Consider the following 20,006-nt stretch of genomic DNA (forward strand, 5'->3'; position numbering starts at 1 on the left):
AAGGAGGAAGATTCGCACCAAACCGCGTACAGAGAAGCCAAGTAATCATTTTCTTCCCCTCTCTCCTCGGTTTCCCAAATTGAAGCAGACACATGATAAAAATGTCAGCCCCACTCGGCACGTCAGGCCCCTAACAGGATTACATGTCAGCCCTTAATGCCTGGCTGTGTTTCCCCCTCACCATGAATGGCTGCATTATTGCTGGCGGAAAGTTCCGGTAATATATAGTAAGAGACAAGTAGCTCTTTATGGCCAGTGATTATTCGCTTTGAATGAAACCTGTGATTTATGTCCATTTAACTGAGCAGCTCCTTGTAAAATTCCCACCGCTGCATTTTTCCTCAATACAGAATGACTGAAGCGAAAGTGACAAGCGGCTTGGCGTGGAAATGTGCAGAGCGCTGCGGTGTTATATTTAATATACCTGACACAGGAATCGTGTACAGTTGAATAACCCTTGCCTTGCCAGGGGGCAGAGAGGCTGGAACTCCTGGGGTTCACTACATGGACGGCTGTAAAATAATCAGATCTGGCCGACTTACGTTGGCCATAGACAAAACGATAATTCAGGTGATCCAACTGTGATCTGCTCATGTGTGGCAGTGATACTATGGATTGCAGGTGCACCTGTTCTGCTTACAGACAACACGGACTATAAGGGGGTCACACATTGACTCAGTTTCTGAGAGACTGCAATCCACCCTCTAGAGGAATCTAGAATGTTAGCGTTGGGAGGGACCTCCTGGGTCATCGTGTCCAACCCCCTGCCCAATGCAGGATTCACTAAACCATCTCAGATGTCTGTCCAGCCTCTTCCATTGAAGGAGAACTCGCCATCTCTCGTGGCCGCCTGTTCTACTCACTGATCACCCTCACTGTCAAAAATATTTTTCTAATATGCATCTAATCTGTGTCTCCTCCCATTCGGTTTCATCCCATTGCTTCTCGTGTTTCCATGTGCAAATGAGAATAACGATGCTCCGTCTACACTGTGACGGCCCTTCAGATATTTGTAGACAGCTATTAAGTCTCCTTTTTTGCAAGCTAAACATTCCCAGATCCTTTATCCGTTCCTCATAGGACATACTTTGCCGTCTGCTCACCATCCCGGTAGCTCTTCTCTGAACTTGCTCCAGTTTTTCAATGTCTTTTTTAAAATGTGGTTCCCAGAACTGGACCCAGTATTCCAGAGGAGGCCTGACCGAGGAGGAGTAGAGGGGAATAATTACTTCACGTGATCTAGACTATGCTTCTGTTAAAACATCCTAAAACTGTTTGCCTTTTATGCTGCTGCATCACACTGTTGACTCATGTGCAGTCTGTGATTTGCTTAGTTTTATTCGTTCCATTCTGTAGATGGAAACTTACTTTGCCTACTTTTTTTAGTGAGCAGTGAGTTGCATTATTCCTATCTCATACCATGATGGCATCATATCTGATTGGTGAGGGTTCATCCTCACGGAGCTTCACTGGTCCAGAGAATGAAAGCCAATTTATCACTGCATCCCCTTCAGAGCTTGTCTTGCACAGCGGTACCCCGGCCACTCGGTTATGGAGGGAATTGTCACACATCCCCATTCACTTGAAGAATAATCGGCCTTTGTCCTATTCATTGTGAATGAGGATTAAATCTAGATTTCCTAGAGATACACCATCATTTGGGATAGAAATAACCCTTTTTAAAATGTCCCATATCACTATTATTAATTAAATAAAACACACACTTACTACTAAACCAGTTACTGCAGTTTTTACAGAAGACTTTTCAGAAGACTCTTTATCATCGCAGACAGAATTATAATGACTAGTGATGAGCGAATATACTCGTTACTCCCTGAGCATGCTCGGGGGTCCTCCGAGTATTTTTTAGTGCTCGGAGATTTAGTTTTTCTTGCCGCAGCTGAATGATTTACATCTGATATATATACATATCATAAAAATGGATGTAAACTATAAGTCATTTTCTGACTATACGTTCTCTATAAAAGTTATGTCAAGGCTAAGAAAGTGTAGTCTGCTTTTTTTCCCCATCATAAATGGCGCCATTTTCGCCTGTGATTGGTATTTTGCTCCTCATCTCAGTTCACCACAATCTAGTAAAAATGAGACAGTAATTTTTGGTTAGAGGCGAGCTACAGAGCGACTCTGGCTGCAACATCTGTCGTGTGATCTCCAAGATCCTATCTCAATATGTAGTATGTGTAATAATAAAAATAATAATAGCAAATAACTCCAATTAGAAATGTAGTATAGTTTTTCTGATTTGCTATGTCATTTACCCCATGTGCAGGTCATTGCAGTATCTTCGGTATCCATGGTTACGACCACTAACAGCTAACTAACTGTCACTATAGGAGTGGTCATAACCATGGATACCTAAGCTACTGTAATGCCCTGTACATGGGGTAAGTGATATAGCCAATCAGAAGAACTATACTACATTTCTAGTGACACCAAGCCCATTTTGGTGGTGCGGCCAAAGTCGCTGTATATCCTTAACGGCTTGTCTTTTGTAATTATGGACAAGCTAATCTGATAGTAAGTTTCTTGTTTCATCACGCCTTTTTCTTCCTGAATGCCCAGCATATACGGTAACTGGGATACGGGTCCACAGATTAGCAGCTTAATGATTTCCATCATTGTCATCACCGTAAAGCTTTGGTTGCATTGTGTTTTCCGGGCCCAGGGTGCCCTACATGTGCAGCTTATCTTCCCAGGTGAGGCCGCCCATTGTGCAGCTCAATATTGTTCTGATAGTGAGAGGCGAGCCGGCGGTCTGCGCTCCGCAGGGTGCTAATCGGTTTATTTATAATTCAAAAGCATTGCCCATATATTAATGAAGTCTTAATGAGCCGCTGAAAAAGCGGTGGATTATTACATTTGCCCATACCCCGCAATCAGGAGGCGCCCGGAGTGGACGTTTTAATGCAGCCTTACTAGAGTGGGAGCGGTATTACTGAGAGGTTAATATTCCGACTGACCTCACCTTTTATTATTTGGTCTGGAAACGATCCCTCCTATTCACAGCCATTTTATCTAATAAATAGACAGGGGAGGCAGGTGTTAGCGAGCTGCAAAATACTTAATTAAGATTTGCTGAAAGATACGCAGCGATGGAGGCAAATTCCACCTTTCCTGTGATCTGTGACAAAGAGATTGCCAGCACTACTCAAACGGTTCCCGTCAGTTTACACAGTAATATTTGTGCTGTTCTGGATCCCGAACGGATTATCTCGTAGCAGAATCTGTTACATTTAGGAAACACATATGGGACTGATAGTATAAAAGCACATAAGCGGAGCTAAATGCAGGTATATCTGAGATAATTATTCTCTGGCCGCTTTCCCTGTACTGTGCTACTAGTGCAATAAAGAAACTTCGGCGTGGAGGATGCATAGGGGGAACCCATCTCACCTTATTACACCTATAGACGCCACATATTCATTTCTGCGCTGCAAATTAGTCTTCTCTAATTAGGGGCCGAAGGGTTATTTTGTTATTCAAGACCACCATTGTTCATGGGGGGCATGCTGGAGCCAGAGGGGCCCGGTTCCTTGAGTGCGCCTCCATACAAATTGACATGAATTAAATGAGTAACTGTCACCACTAGGGTTGAGCGACCTTGACTTTTTTAGGGTCGAGCCGGGTTTCGCGAAACCCGACTATCTCAAAAGTCGAGTCGAGTGAAATCGTCCGATTATGGCGAAAAGTCGAGGATCGACCGAAACACACTCTCTCTCTCTCTCTCTCCTGAAAAGCTGGTGTTACACAGTGCAAATCGCTACAGCGCACAAGCGACAACATGGCGATAGGCGTCCACGCCCCTAAGACCTATGTCATCACTCTGCCCACGCCCCTTCATTGGCTGAAAAAAATGGCACCAAGCGCGTCATACGAAACGCGACTTTGGCGCGAAAGTCGCGTACCGCATGGCCAACCCCACACAGGGATCAGGTCGGGTTTCATGAAACCCGACTTTGCCAAAAGTCGGCGACTTTTGAAAATGAGTGATCCGTTTCGCTCAACCCTAGTCACCACATCCCACCCAATTTGGCGAAACTGGCATGGAAGCACCCAAAAGGCGCAAAATTGTTGCCATAAACACCTTGATGAATCGGGAGCTATGTCTCTATGAAATTGATAGTCTTTAACTTCTTTTCTTTTATAACCATCGCAGAGCCTGGTTTCGACCACGTTTTTGGATTCTGTCTGAACCCCCCAAAACAGAATTCGGACATGCCCCTGGATGAAGCTACAGTGGCCGATTCATCGGAGCTTTTACACTACAAGTGTCATAAAAGCTTTGAAAAGGCGCATAGTTTGCCACTTTTGTTTTTTTCCATGCCAGTTTGGATGAGCTCTGCTGAATTGGGCGGATCTGGTGAGGAGATAGGATTGGCACAAGCCAGACCCACACCCGCCCACCTGAGTCTTAAAATGTGCCGGTGTTTTTTTTTACAGGCAAAATGCTACTCGAGGCTCGGAAGCATGCCATTCAGAAGAAGAGTCAAATTCATTGAGTGGCGCATGCATCTTAACGAATATTGCGCCACTTCTACTCTATTAAGACTGGCACAGTGTGAGATTGCGATATGCCAGTCTTGATCAATCGACCCGGTAGACGTCACTCATCAAATAGAGTCCAAAATTTGGAGCTTTGGTTTTAGTTTTATTTTGGCCGTATCGATCTTTGAAGTTGGAGACAATTGTGAAGTCTTAGTGCGCTGTCATTCCGATGATTTAAAACCTGTTGCGATAGAAAAGAAAGAACTTCCAATGGAGACCAAAGTTGCATGATTTGGACTCTGTTTGATAGCTGAAGTCTATGGCTCCATCGGTGGCACATCCGAATCCTGACAATGGTTCAGAGGGTACCTCTAATGGGGTCACGAATGCAATGCCAACTTGTGATCTGAACATACCCTAAAATTTGCAGCAGGATTGATGCTCTGTTTCTAAGGTTGGTTCCTCCAGAACATTAGTGATGGCTTATTCCATTTATGATCCAACCTATAGGAAATGGACCCAAATCGTTCAAATGATTATGGTTCTTGACAGGGCTCTGAATGGACATCTACAACAGGGCCTTGTTTCTGTTTAGAGTGAGAGAGACTTGTGGCTACCCTCAATAGCAATGCCTTGGTCATCCCACCTATGGTAAACCAGCTGCCCTCACTTGCGTTGCCCTTTTTTTTTTTGCATTTTTTCATGTCCACTTCATCTATAGCTTTTGAGTTACATTGGATGTGAGTATAAATAAGAGGATGGTAGTCATCGGAGCACAGTATGTTCACATACTCGACCTTGGTCTATGGGGATCTGATACAACTTTATATCATGATTGAAACAGATGTAAAGAGGTTAATTGTGCAGGGACATCGTCCTGTTTCGGTTCTCCTGAAACTTTAATGAAATAAGCTGATTTAAAACTATTCACGAGCTCAGTGTTTATCCAGCAGTTGTGTTCCCCTCGCTTCAATGGAAGGATTCTCCATAAGTTTTGGTCGGTGATCCTGCTTTAACCAATAGAAAGACATGAATGTTTCATTAGGAAAAAGATGAGAAGCTGAAACTTAGAAGTAGAGAAGAATTCCGGTTAGTGCAAAAGAGTCATGCGGCCCAAATGAGAAGACCAGTACTGCTGTAGTTTATTTTTCCGGTGCCCATGGCCTTTGAGTTATGCCACGCACATAAGGTTGGCTGTCCTCCTGAAATCAGCATGTCTGGCCTATTTGAAGCCAAAATTATATGCAGCATTGTCTTTTACTAGAAACTTAAATTCTTGTTTTTATCTAGACCCTTTTTGTTGCATCGCCGGATGTTCACTGCCTTGGCAGCAGCTGCCTGGCATTGGTTTATACCGTGGAAATTATTATCCATTATATTAGAGAACATGAATTTCACACCATAGAGACAAGTGATCCATCCTTTGTGGGGTGATGTCAGCACGCCACGTATGGAGCATGTGAACCTTCATAGTGCTAGCACTATTTTATTTTTTTTTTAAGAATTATGTTTTGACACCGTTTATGGTGGAGGTTCATGGACTTGTTGATTCTTAGGTATATTAGGGGGGTGATGGGGCTATACTGGGATTAGAGATTGATGGAAAAGGAGAAGGTGAATTCCAGAACGGAGAGCCTGAAAGCCTATTGATTACTAAGTGACTTGAGTTTAAAGGATTTATGACTCCTTCCGCAGTAGATGCTTATAGCATGGATTTGTATGCAGCAATGGTCGACAGTGGTAATGTGGAGGCGCCGGGAATCGAATTGCTGCATTCGAGCAATGCCTGATAATCCACTCTTTGAATCCTATAGATAATTTGGTTCCTACTGCTTGATATTGACGTAGAAATGATTTTACTCATTGATCTGATCCCAATTGGCCTCTTAGTAACGTATTCTTCCTATGTGACCTTGCCATCAAATAATCTTCTAACGCTCATTGTCGTCTTTTCTTTAAACCGAAGGTCTCAGCATCAGAGGGGCGCAGGAGGAAGATCCCCCAGACCCGCAGCTGATGAGACTAGACAACATGTTACTGGCGGAAGGGGTATCCGGACCCGAGAAAGGAGGAGGAGCTGCAGCAGCCGCAGCGGCGGCGGCAGCATCAGGCGGAACCTCAGACAACTCCATAGAACATTCCGACTACAGAGCCAAACTCAGCCAGATCCGGCAGATTTACCACACAGAACTGGAGAAATACGAGCAGGTATGCTAGATTATATCATATCCATGCCACATGATGACATTGCTAGGCTGACGTCAGGTGGCTTACGTAAATTTGGGACACAGACTAACAGAAAAATATATGAATGGTGTTGGCCATTGCAAAACCCTCAAAAAACGGGTTTTCCTTTAAATACATGTTTGATATGAGGGGCTCCCAAGTGCCTGGTTCTATATAAATGGAGCCAGCTGGATACAATGTTGTGTGCGCGCGCCGCATTCTTCATTCTCTTTTATGGAAGAATGAAACTTACCACATAATATTAATAATACAGACAGGATCGGACTACAGGCTGCCACTCACAACACTTTGGCAGTGGTTTGTAGTCACATTCAGGGCTCCAGTTGCCACAATTGTGAATTCCATGTGGAAAAATTCCGCAATAGCAATCTTTGGACCAAGTGAGTTACCCCCTAGTACGTCTGATTGAGCAAAAGAGCCCAGAGAGATGGTGCAGCTTTCCGGATATAGGACACGCTAGATATCGTCGCCACAAACCCTCCTCAGAACCACATTGAGGGCTACATGCACCCATCTCTTTTGTGAATGCACTAATTTAAAGCAGATCTGTCACCAGATTTTACAATACCTGATAGTACTGGCACCTTTACTATGAAAAAAAAATCTATATCAAAATGGCTGCATAATCCTGAAATATAATTGATCATTTTAGGAGTCCAGCTCGATGTATCAAATAATTATATTATTATCATGCTGGAAAAACATTCAAAAAGGATTGTAGAGTAAATACACTGGCCTCATCAGGTCTTTTTTGTAATAATAATAATAATCTTTTTAGAGTGCCAACATATTCCACAGCGCCTTACAGTTTAACAATTTCAAACACAACAGTCATAAGTAACAACGTTAACAATACATTAATTAAAGCAAAATAAGCCGCCCCTACTCGTGAGAGCTTACAATCTACAATGAGGTTGGGGAGATACAAAGCACAGGTGTGTATTTACAATGATGTATTTATAATGATGGTCAGCCATCTTCATTGGGTGGGGGATAGATGGAGATAGTCAATGGGCTACACACACACAAACATAAAATGACTTTGATTAGGGAACGTGATAGGCCGCTCTGAACAAATGTGTTTTGAGCGAGCGCCTAAAACTATGCAAATTATGAATGGTCCTAATATCTTGGGGTAGAGCATTCCAGAGGATTGGCGCAGCACGGGAGAAGTCTTGGAGTCAGGAGTGGGAGGTACGGATTAGTGCAGAGGTTAGTCGGAAGTCATTTGCAGAGCGCAGTGGTCAGTTAGGCCGATAGACAGAAATGAGGGAGGAGATGTATGGGGTGCCGCCCTGTGGAGATCTTTGTGGGTGAGAACAAGTACTTTGAATTGTATCCTGTAATGAATGGGCAGCCAGTGTAACGACTGGCGAAGAGCGGACGCGTCCGAGTAACGATTAGCTAGATGGACGACACTGGCTGCCGCATTAAGGATGGACTGGAGAGGGGAAAACCGAGTGAGGGGGGGCCAATTAATAGTGTTACAGTAGTCCAGGCGGGAGTGGATCAGGGCGACAGTGAGGGGTTTTGTTGTTTCCATGGTGAGAAAAGGGCGGATTCTAGAGATTTTTAAGTAATGTGTTGAGTCTGTATTGGAAAACCTGGTGAAAGATGCGCTTTAAGGAAGTACGTTCCCTCTTGAAAACATGCTGAACCCATTATCTAGGCTGACACCTCGATGACAGTAGCTACCTGGCTTGTTGTCTTCAGAAGGACCACGTGGCCCAGTTTGGTAGATGTGGTCACATACTGGTAACTGAAAGATGACTATTGGCCGTGCCACCCTAGAAGCGGTTACCATGGACTGGCTGAATAGTCATCTGTTGTCTTCATGCGTCCGTATGAATGTTGCTCTACATTTCCATCATGTACCTTGTCTAAGGGCATTACATATATGTACATAAGATTAATGCCACCCTACAGCCTTGCGGCACCAGCAGCCGACATACACCTATACGTGAACGCCCCTCTTAGCCCCGGTTCTGCCTGCAGTGTACACAGTGCATACAATATACAGCTTTTAGCAACGGTTTGCTCGTAGAAAAGCGCCCTGTACATTATCCGCAGCCGATGTAATTTAGATGACACTTTGAGAGCTGCCTTTCCAGAAGCTGCACTCTATGTTGGTTTTTGCTAAAGGCAAAATGATGGTGGCGAGGGTCCCCCGTGCCCCAGAACATCTGGGAGACCTGGTTGTCACAGACATGGATCTCTCCTGAGTTCACCCCAAATAGAGAATTTGCAGAACAGCCAGGATACCATTTGGGGATACAAAGTGTGCGATGAAAGGAAAAAGGGGGGTAAAAAAAAAAAATCTCAGCATAGCTAACTCATTAAAAAGCGTAAAATTAATTCCGCCATTTTCCGGGAGCACATGACTCGCATGTAGCGGATCCCAAACTCCGTAAGTGCTTAGCACTACAGTTTCCTAGCAAATGAGTAGGTGTCTGGATTATTAGCACATTCATGAGATTCAGATATCCGCATTGTGCGCTTTGAAGTCAAGAAATGTGCTAAAAAACTGTCAGTCTGTTATACGCATATATATACTCCGACATAAAAGCACGCCGCGTAATACCCAATGTAAGTAACCCCATTAAAACCAGCCCGGCATCCTCCTCCTCCAGAAATAATTAAGAAGGTAACACAGCCTTTAATGGAACCACAGCAAAAGAAATCACTTTGGCAGAAGTGCACGCGTCTTTCTTAAGGGCGTACCCGGGTTTTAATTATCTAAATGTAAATACTTAACGAATTTTACTTAGAGTAATGAGCTAGAGTGCATACTACATAAATGAGATGTTCTAATTAATCTTGTATGAACTAGTGCTTTAAAGGGATGCTGGGTGAATCCCACAAACCCTGGGCTCGTGCCAAATTGCTAATCAGCCTTTCAGTTCATACATGGCTTCCCTTAATAAGCGGAGATAACGTTCCGCAAGCATTTCAGGAAATAAATCCCCACTTATTCCCAGCGACACGTGCAAAAAAAAAAAAAAAACCTGCCGAAATCCAAACTCTCACTGCAGGCACTAACGGATCGGCAGCTTTCTCCGACATTCAGATCCTATTGATTTTGACCATTTATCTGGTAATAATATTTTTTCTTGCTTTTCTTCTTTAGATCTATGTATTTTAGTAATGGAAAAGAATAATTTATTATGGACTTGTCCTGAAGTTACATTTATCTTTGTCAATGGGATTATGTTAAAATAGTTTGAAGACATTTTCTAACATTAGAAAAAGTGTCCTTTTTTATTTATTTATTTTCTTAAAGGGTACCTGTCATCAGGACATTAGACCCCTAACTTAAAGAGGATATCCAGGACTTTAGAAAAAAAGGCATGTAGTTGCTAACAGAGACAACTACCTGTCTGTTGTACCCGTAACCAGTCATTGACCGCTCCTGCCAGAGATTCAGCTTACTCCCTGTCAACAGAGCAGCAGTTTCTCTTCTTGTTGACAGGGCGGAACACTTGGTGTTATGCAGATTTCCAGCCAGCTTTCACTCCCTAATTGGGGAAAGCGGGCTGTCAATCAGCATGACACCAGTAGTCCCACCCTGTCAACAAGAAGAGAAACTGCTGCTCTGTTGAAAGGGAGTAGCTGAATCTCTGGCAGGAGCGGTCAACGAACGACGCCGGGTACAACAGACAGGTAGTTCATCTGTGCTTCAGCTTTAATTGTGAACATCGACTCTTTAAGTAGGCACAGAAGCGGGATCATTGTCCTGATTATGGAATCATTGCCAGTCTTCAAAATCTTGGAGAACTGCACAAATGTGAGACATCCATGCCTACTCTTCAATTATTATGTGCGAAGGCTGACCAGAATACCGACGGGCATGTTGGTGCCTATATTCGACAATTGGTCACTGCTGCTTGTCACAAAGCCTTACCAGCACGTGCCGGGAGTACATGCATGGTAGAGTTCCAGTACATGGTCACATCGCACACCAGTCAGTGAGCGGCACTTGCATGCGCTGCTGCAGCACTGCCAGAGCTGTATTGCGGAAATAGGCGCTGATGCAGCATACCTTGACCAGAAGCTCTGGCAAATCTGGGTAGGTTTTCAGAAACCTCTGAACCACCAAGTTGAGCACATGGGCGAAGCATGTTGTGTGTGAGCTTGCAAAGCTTCACAGCCACCAGGTTACGTCTATTATCATACAAGACCATGCAGCGAGAGCCACAGATCTATCTGGTCTGTTATTCCTTTTAATAACTGCGGCGGTGTGCAGTTTGTCTCCTAGACTAATTAGCTTCAGGAGAGCCTGTTGTCGCTTTGCTGAGGCAGTGCTGCAGATCTTCCAGCTTCCTGCTGATGTGGACGACTTGCTTTGAGATAACAAAACTGAGATGGATGATGAGGAGGAGCAGGAGTTGGCGCAGGAACTGATAGAGGATACCCTGTTAGAAGTAGGGCCAGCAGTCCTCGGCGTTGCTAGCACATGTGCCGGACCAGGGTGGGACTCGGCCTTGGCCTCTACAATGTTCACCCAGTATGCCATCGGGGGGGAAATGTAGCATCCCTGGCCAAAAGCACTTATCCACATGTCTGTCATTAAGTCTACAGTCCCAGTAAGTGCGTTGGTAAGGGCACGGGTGATGTTGCTGGACACATGCCACAGCGGAAGAAATAGTGGCGGCTAGAGACCAAGTACCGAGGGATGGCTGCCGCCATGAGTTGGCAGGAATTTCTAAAAGCCTAAAGAACACCTAACTCTTTGACGGAGAAATTCACGAGTGTCGTTGCTCTGTGGAACAGTTGCCTGCCTTCTTTCTCTGTTCACTGCACTGTATCTTTCTCCATCTTAGCGCTGCTGTCCTCGCTCTGCATGCCAACTTCCCAAGTTGGGTCAGTGACTTCACATCCACCACCTCGACTTCCACTGCCGCACCCTGATCCTCCTGACTTGGTGATTTAACAACATGACTTATTGGCAACTGTGTCTCATCATCATTTACCTCCTTAGACAAAATTTGCCATTCCCTACCGTCATCTTCTTGTGGCCGTGGCTGCTCTAAGTTTTGTGCATCACTAAACAGCATCTCCTCCTGTCCTTCTTGGAACTCGTAGGGTGAGAGGCAACAATCAAAAAATTATGATGTAAAGAACTCCCCGGACTGTCTTGTGTGGGAACACTGGTCTCCTGGGACTCAACATGGTGGGAGGAAGGTGGATCAGGGTGTGGATTAAGTGATCCAGACTCTTGGCTGCCGAGACTGGACCGTGTGAAAAACTGTGTGATTCTGCCAAGCATGCTGGAAGCATTATCTGCTATCCAACCATCCACCTGTTCGCACTGCTCTGGCTTCAGAAGAGGTGTCCTGTGCCTCCCTGCAAAAGTGGGACAGGAAGCTAAGTGTCATGGATGGGCATGTTTCTTGCTCCAGCAACAGGAGTAGTCACACCTGCCCCACGGCATCTGCGTGCATCATCAGCAGCACTTCCACTTTCTCATCCCGCACGCCTTATGCATTTTCTAATTGCTAAGTTTCAGAAAAACAAGTTCCCTTGATTAATTGAAAAAAAATAATAAATATTTAAAATAAATAAAATAATTAAAAAATGGTCCTCTGTAGCAGGCCAAACTTTTGTTTTTAAATTTCAAATCACTGTAATTTCATACCAAGCATGTTAAACTGTATGGATGACAATACAGTAAATTTTTTTCATCCCCTCCCCCCCCAAAAAAAAGTGGTCACCTGTAGCAGCTATATATTTTGCAACGGACTGCAAAGCCCCAAGCCCCACTAGTAGGTGGTGAACACTTTTAATAGACTACTGAGATCTCATCTCCTGAGATCATGGTGCCGAGCTCTCCATCTATGCATGCGCCGCCCCCTGGCAGCCATTTTCCCGGAGTCCACCGCATAGGAAACCATGGAACTGCGGGGGGCTCTGGCCTTTCACAAAATGTCGGCAGAGCCCCCGCAGCACCGCCAGACACCCCCTCATCCCAGCCTGCAGCAACAGTACCAGTAAGGTATATTCGTATTATAAGATGCACCCCCATTTTCCCCCAAAATTTGGGGGTGAAATAGTGCATCTTATAATCCGAAAAATACACTATCTAGTTTCTAATGAGAACAACGTTCACAGTAATAAGGGTATCGCTATAACGATCCCCTTTATGTTCCAGGCCCTAGCGGGGTATCCAGTTCTTTCCGCTAGGCTGCAAGTCTTTCTGACATAGTCAATTGATGCTCTCTGGGCTTCCGTTACTCTGGCCCGTACCCATCCAATCTGTTGCACCACTCCAGACTGATCCCTGTATCGTACGTCAATGTCAGAAGTAACAGCCTGGTTCACTCGCGCCTCCTGGTCACTGCTGCAGATGCTTACTTCCAGATTAGAGTACTCACCACATCTTCGGTGCTTGACCTGCGATGGTCGTCTGTTGAGTCCGGACGGACAAGGGCTGGACCTTGGGTCTTGACTGGCATGGTCTTGTCTCTGTATCTTGACTGGTGCAGGGCTGGACCTCAGGTCTTGATCAGCGTTGTCTGGTCCACGGATCTTGCCTGGTGCAGTCTGTATCTCTCGCGGGCACACAGCAGCCCCTGGCCTGGTCAGCCAAGTGCGTCCCACGATCTTGACTGTGACATCCCTCTGAGCACATGTCCTGCTGTGCTCTCTCATTGGCGCCAATTCTCTTTCCGCCTTGCTACTCCAGCCTTTTATTTACTGCATCACGAATGTCATTTGATCCTGGTGCTCTATCTAGACTTGTCCTTCTTGAAACACCCCCCTCCCCCTCTTATTGGTTCCGAAGGGCTCTGTTTGGGCAGTAGGTGACAACTTCCGGTCACAAATGCTGCACTACTCTGAGAAAGGTCATCTTTCACAACTCACCCCCTTACACCTGTGTACTTTAAGGTGTTGAAATCAAGGTACCTTCACACATAACGATATCGTTAACGAAATCGTTGCTTTTTGTGACGTAGCAACGATATCGTTAAGGAAATCGTTATGTGTGACAGCGACCAACGATCAGGCCCCTGCTGGGAGATCGTTGGTCGCTGAACAAAGTCTAGAACTTTTGACGTCACCGCTCTGCTTTCCGGCCGCTGTGCTCACAGCCAGTACAGGAGGAGTGCAGAGAAGCTGAGCGCCGGGGACAGACAGCGGTAGGTAAGTATGTAGTGTTTGTTTGTTTTTTACTTTTACGCTGGTAACCCGGGTAAACATCAGGTTACTAAGCGCGGCCCTGCGCTTAGTAACCCGATGTTTACCCTGGTTACCCGGGGACTTCGGGATCGTTGGTCGCTGGAGAGCTGCCTGTGTGACAGCTCTCCAGCGACCAAACAGCGACGCTGCAGCGATCCGGATCGTTGTCGGTATCGCTGCAGCGTCGCTTAATGTGAAGGGGCCTTCAGTCTCTTACTAGGAGTTTCCCTTGATTGACAGCTTTTTTTTTTACATTGCTGTTCTGGAACAATTACTGTATGTTACGGATTATATGATGCACCTGTTTATAAGACGCACCACAAATTTTGTTGAGGAAAATAGGAAAAAAAATGTTTTTTATTAATAAAATGGTGCGTGTTATAATCTGCTTTTGTGATAGCTTACCTGGGGCAGTGGTGGTGGAGCAGGGTCGCTCCTGGAGGAGGCACGACATGCTGCAGGCTCCAGGCAGGTAGGATTGGGTGTTCGGTGGCAGCAGGAGTCGGGTCATGGCTGCGGCCCCAGGCTGGTACGACGAGGTGTTCAGTGGTGCTGGGGCTCTGCTGACATTTTGTGACAGCCCAGAGCCCCGCACCTTCCATACTTTCTAATGTGGTGGACTCTGGGAAAATGGCTGACTGAGGCGGCGCATCCACAATTGACATTGCGAAGCCAAGATTTTAAGAGATGCGCAAATTGACATATTGGCACGGCGATCTCATGTGCTGCCTCTGGCTGCTATTTTCACGAGTCCAACGCATAGAAGAGTATGGAAAGTGCAGGGCTGTCACAAAATGTCATCAGAGCCCCCGCACCGCCAAACACCTCATTGTACCAGCAGCTGTCGCCCGTCTCCTGCCGCCACCAAAAGCTTCCGCAGCAGCGACCCTGGGACTCACCTCCATCGCAGCTACAATTCGGATTGTAAGACGTACCCCCATTTAACCCCAAAAATCTGGGGGGGAAAGTGTATCTTACAATCCAACAAATATGGTATTAGTTGTAGCTTTTCTTATAATTGTATAAAGGCATATGTAGATAATCTGCTGGAAGCTAACTCCATCTACATCCAATATCTGCAATATCCGCTGTTCATTACCACGGCATTTACCAGATGAGTAATGCAGGGAGTACAAAGAACCAGTATTGTGAGCTCGGCTTAACCTGAAATCACCTTTAGCTGAATGTGCCGTGCAGCCGGGCACCATTGTGGTTGTGTAACCATCCATGAGCACTTACCCTGCTTTGGCTTATATGCCAATTTTCTGTTAACCATGTCATTAGTTTATAGCCCATTGCTGAAACAAAAACATCCTGTGTCCAACACGCTTATTTTGATTTTGGTGTTAGATACCTGAATAAAATGTGGAATTGACTCTCACTGTAAGGCGTCGCGGAACATTTAAGACAATGTACAAATCGCACAACATTCTTAATGTTTGTTTGCTTCTTGAAGCGAGCCCTCACTGTGAAGAGCTATGCTTTGTTCCTTTTTCATGGGCAGAGCAGTGGTAAGTCTAAAGGCCCCATACACATTGCACCAATGTCATTTGAACCCGTTCCGACACCGGTCTAATGTGTGTTGGTGCGCCAGCCTGATGGTCGGGAGAGGTGTGGATCATAGATGTCTTATTTTAGACTGCTGATTGCATTGTTTTCCTAGAGATAAGCTGCCGGCCAGCATGTCAGTCAGCCGCTTTCTTTGTAATAACAAACACAGGAATGCTCGAGTGAACAAGTGCTCCTGTGTATGGAAGAGTCGGGCCGAGATGGCGGTCAGCCGAACAATTGACTGAAGCAATAGCCATCTAGCTTAAAGCTGGTCTTCTCTGTGCTGTGGGATAGGAAAGCCAGGGGAGATGCGGGTTAGACTTGTCACTGCTCTGTGGCCAATGTCCCTGCCGTAGCCATCTCTGATGCAGGAGGACCAGAACACCGGTCTGAGCAGAGGAGGCGGTGGAAGGTAAACTGAGGGTACGAGTTTGAGTGACTATATATGAGAAATGTATATTCACTTTAAAGTCCCAGGGGGAGGGTCACTTTAGGCAACTTTCTAAAAACTTATTAAAAATGTTCTTTTATTTTGCTGCCGTTGAATATCTTCAAGTCCTTTATCTATCTGAGTCATCTACAAAAGTGTTACAAATATGTCTGATATCCTGCTCCTGGTTCTGATGGCACTCCCCCCTACTTTCCCTCAATGTCGGATGTACCAGTAGGGAGGGGGAGCAGATTGTACACAGAACTCAACAGTGTGGAGGCGAAAGAAAGCATTTACACTGTCAGGGAGGGCAGAGAAAAAAAGGAAAACACGTAAAAAAAATAATAGTGCAGGATAACATAGTAACATAGTAACATAGTTAGTAAGGCCGAAAAAAGACATTTGTCCATCCAGTTCAGCCTATATTCCATCATAATAAATCCCCAGATCTACGTCCTTCTACAGAACCTAATTGTATGATACAATATTGTTCTGCTCCAGGAAGACATCCAGGCCTCTCTTGAACCCCTCGACTGAGTTCGCCATCACCACCTCCTCAGGCAAGCAATTCCAGATTCTCACTGCCCTAACAGTAAAGAATCCTCTTCTATGTTGGTGGAAAAACCTTCTCTCCTCCAGACGCAAAGAATGCCCCCTTGTGCCCGTCACCTTCCTTGGTATAAACAGATCCTCAGCAAGATATTTGTATTGTCCCCTTATATACTTATACATGGTTATTAGATCGCCCCTCAGTCGTCTTTTTTCTAGACTAAATAATCCTAATTTCGCTAATCTATCTGGGTATTGTAGTTCTCCCATCCCCTTTATTAATTTTGTTGCCCTCCTTTGTACTCTCTCTAGTTCCATTATATCCTTCCTGAGCACCGGTGCCCAAAACTGGACACAGTACTCCATGTGCGGTCTAACTAGGGATTTGTACAGAGGCAGTATAATGCTCTCATCATGTGTATCCAGACCTCTTTTAATGCACCCCATGATCCTGCTGGATAGAAGCTGTGCTGCTGTGATCTAATGGAAATAACAGTACCCAGGACACACAGACCTCACATCCAGCCTGTATTACTGGGAGAGACACTCCCACAAGAGGAATACCTTAGATTAGATCAGGAGTGATGTATGTCATGATGAATAGCTGTTTGAAATGTTACATTATTACTCTTATTTTTTTTTTTTTACTAGGCATGCAATGAATTCACTACCCACGTGATGAATCTCCTGAGAGAGCAAAGCCGGACGCGCCCCATCTCTCCCAAAGAAATTGAAAGGATGGTGGGCATCATCCACAGGAAGTTCAGCTCCATCCAAATGCAACTGAAGCAAAGCACGTGTGAAGCTGTCATGATCTTGAGGTCGAGGTTCCTCGATGCCAGGTCAGTGTGGCGTTGAACTAGAATTACTAGTAATATCTCATTAGTGACAAACCACTTTAGTACTACAAAGCTTTCCCGGAGTCCTGAATGGTTAACAGACGAGCATTGCTTGCTCCTTGTACGGCTAAGTGTAAGATCACATTAGTGGAACATGAAAAAGCTTAGATTGCCCGCTGCTGGGTATAATGGTTGCTAATTGCCATTGTCACTTTTTTTTGCAAAGAAAAGGAAATAAACGAGGCAAAAAAATTGGCTGGAAAATAATTTTTTTAATTGTAAAATAATTTTGCCCTAAATTCTCAAGAGTATTTTATGTTCTAGTACTTCCAGAACACAAGATGGCACGAAGACTGCGTGGAGCTAGCCAAAACGCGAAGCGTCTAGCTATTCGATTATCACATCACTGATCACAGGCCGACTAAGTGTCAGGGAAACTCGAGAGCTAAAAATGCACCAATTTATCACATAGACTTCCACACTTGAGTAAATAACATAAAAATTACACAGAAAATGTTCCGGCTGTGTGAATTGCTTAACTTAGCAGGCGAAGCGTAACACGGAAAGTTACTTGGAAAGGTTGCGTTAACTCTTTCCTGCAACCGTCATCGGGGGTAGTAAATGGTAGTCGTGCTGACGGATAGGAAGGGAAGTAGAACGGAGAACGGGAGAGCAATGAGATCCTAGCAGCCTCGGGCAGGCAGTTTGCCGAATGCCTTATGGCACAGTAGCCCCGAGGCCTGCGCATTTCAAGGCTTCCCACAGGGACGAATCCTATGAAACATGTATAACCGCCTGAGTGTGAACCCATCTGTGCTGGGAACTGTATCCTGCAATCCTCCGATGGTTACATCAAGGCTGAAAGACAAAAAAAAAAGGAGAATAAAAGTCCTTAGGGCGAGGTGGAAGTCAAGACAACAGCACCACATATGGAACACAGGCAGGGAGGCATAAAGAAAAGGTCCCTAATATTGTCCACCCTCCAGCACCTGCTATAGGACCATCGTTCTGAGCAAATTACTGTATTTCTGACGCAACCATCCAACCCCTCTGTAATTATAACGGGTCATCCAGCTCAGAAGAGGTTAAAATAATTTTAAAAAGTGCTATCCATTTACGGACCCCATCGCTGTAGCAGAAAGTGCATAGACTGACGGACTGAAAAGCGTCGGAACCGGGTTATCGGGTGATCGCAGAGACGAGTAGGACGACCTTTATTATAATGCCAAAAAAAAACTGCTATTTCAGACAGTCTCATAGACAATGAATGTAGTGGAGCATGTGCATCTCCTGTGTCTTCAAGATGGGGCACCAAAAACCTCTTTGGATATGAGGCGGTTTATGATTGCTGATAACTCCCTTTAACGTGAAGTGTAGGACAGGACATCACCCACCATAAATAAAGTCATTGCAAAAAGGTCGCATTTAAAGGCATACACTCGCCTCTGAGGACATTTTTTTTTTACTTAAATGCATGAATTTGGGGTTATAAATCTTTTTTGCCATTTCTCTTCATTACAAACTTTGGACCTCTTGGCTTTTACAGGCTTTTGTTTCTCTGCACATTCAAGTTGTGGTCATATATTACCGGAGAAGAGCCCAACATTTTTCATGAAACTCCATTACAGAAATCATTTTTAGCCAAAAGTACATGCATTTGTGTAAAAATAAAAAATAAAAAAACAACCCCTTTTAGTGTTAAATGTATGGGCAGCTATCTGATCTCAGCCATAATATGGGGCTATGGTGGCCTCACACACCTCTGAGATCCCTAGATACTGGCGAACATAATGGTCGCAGAGCGTTCCAGCATTGTGACACCCGGATAACTCTTAATTCTCGCTTTCCTTCCGCAGGAGAAAAAGACGTAACTTCAGTAAACAGGCGACAGAGATCCTAAACGAGTATTTCTACTCCCACCTCAGCAACCCTTACCCAAGCGAGGAAGCCAAAGAGGAACTGGCAAAGAAGTGCAGTATCACAGTGTCACAGGTGAGGGAGTCACAGGCGCCTCAACTCGCACAGATTTGGAATATCTGCCCGTTTTGGTCCTCTTTTAGGAGGGGGTGGGATATGCATCTGTTTAAAAAGCAAAAAAAAACAACTGGTGTTACGGAAAGTGTGATTCATTAATTACAACTAATTGCAATTAGTATAATTTGGTGAAATTAATGCATTCCGAGTAATTAGAAATACTATACCCCTGTGCATTAGGCATTTAATTGGGTTAAAACAATGGAATTGTTCCTGCCTGTCGTTAGAGCCATTGTTCCCTCTCCCACTTCCGAGGTGGCCATTTACAATCTCGCCGTGCTCTGTGAGCAAGGCTGCAGCAAATCTAAAGGCCACAGAGATTTCTAAATGCCACAGGACCCAGCCCTGCAATGGGTCTGTGCCAGCGTGTGCCCCTCCGTCTGTGGGCCCTGTCACGTCTCATATGTCAGACATGACATTTCCAGGAGTGTGTCTGGCATATGCCAAATTTCTACAGGCCAACGAGGCTGCTCATTTCCAAATCCCACTTTGAGGGGTCTATTTACGAGGCTTGATTTTTATTTTTTTTTTAAGTTTTGCATCATTTTAACCCTAGGAGTTTTTTCTTCATGGATTATAAGTATGTGTTGAAATGACACATTGGGTTATACTGACACAATGACAATATTTCTCCCTGAGCTAAACAGGCTGTGATTTTATAACATTAACATATT

At 44.8% G+C, this 20,006-nt stretch overlaps 1 protein-coding gene across 2 annotated transcripts in view; it reads left to right on the forward strand.

Annotated features, from left to right (window-relative positions):
• The window catches only part of PBX3 (PBX homeobox 3), a 281,245-nt gene that overhangs the window by 233,507 nt on the left and 27,732 nt on the right, over nt 1–20,006 (forward strand). For both annotated transcript variants that reach the window (XM_069748509.1, XM_069748508.1), the window contains exons 3-5: nt 6,473–6,714; nt 17,111–17,301; nt 19,155–19,290. In XM_069748509.1, coding sequence (XP_069604610.1) covers nt 6,473–6,714; nt 17,111–17,301; nt 19,155–19,290 — 569 coding nt within the window. The remainder of the gene's footprint in view (nt 1–6,472; nt 6,715–17,110; nt 17,302–19,154; nt 19,291–20,006) is intronic.

Source organism: Ranitomeya imitator, chromosome 2 (assembly GCF_032444005.1).
Source record: "Ranitomeya imitator isolate aRanImi1 chromosome 2, aRanImi1.pri, whole genome shotgun sequence".
NCBI classification, from domain to species: Eukaryota; Metazoa; Chordata; class Amphibia; order Anura; family Dendrobatidae; genus Ranitomeya; species Ranitomeya imitator.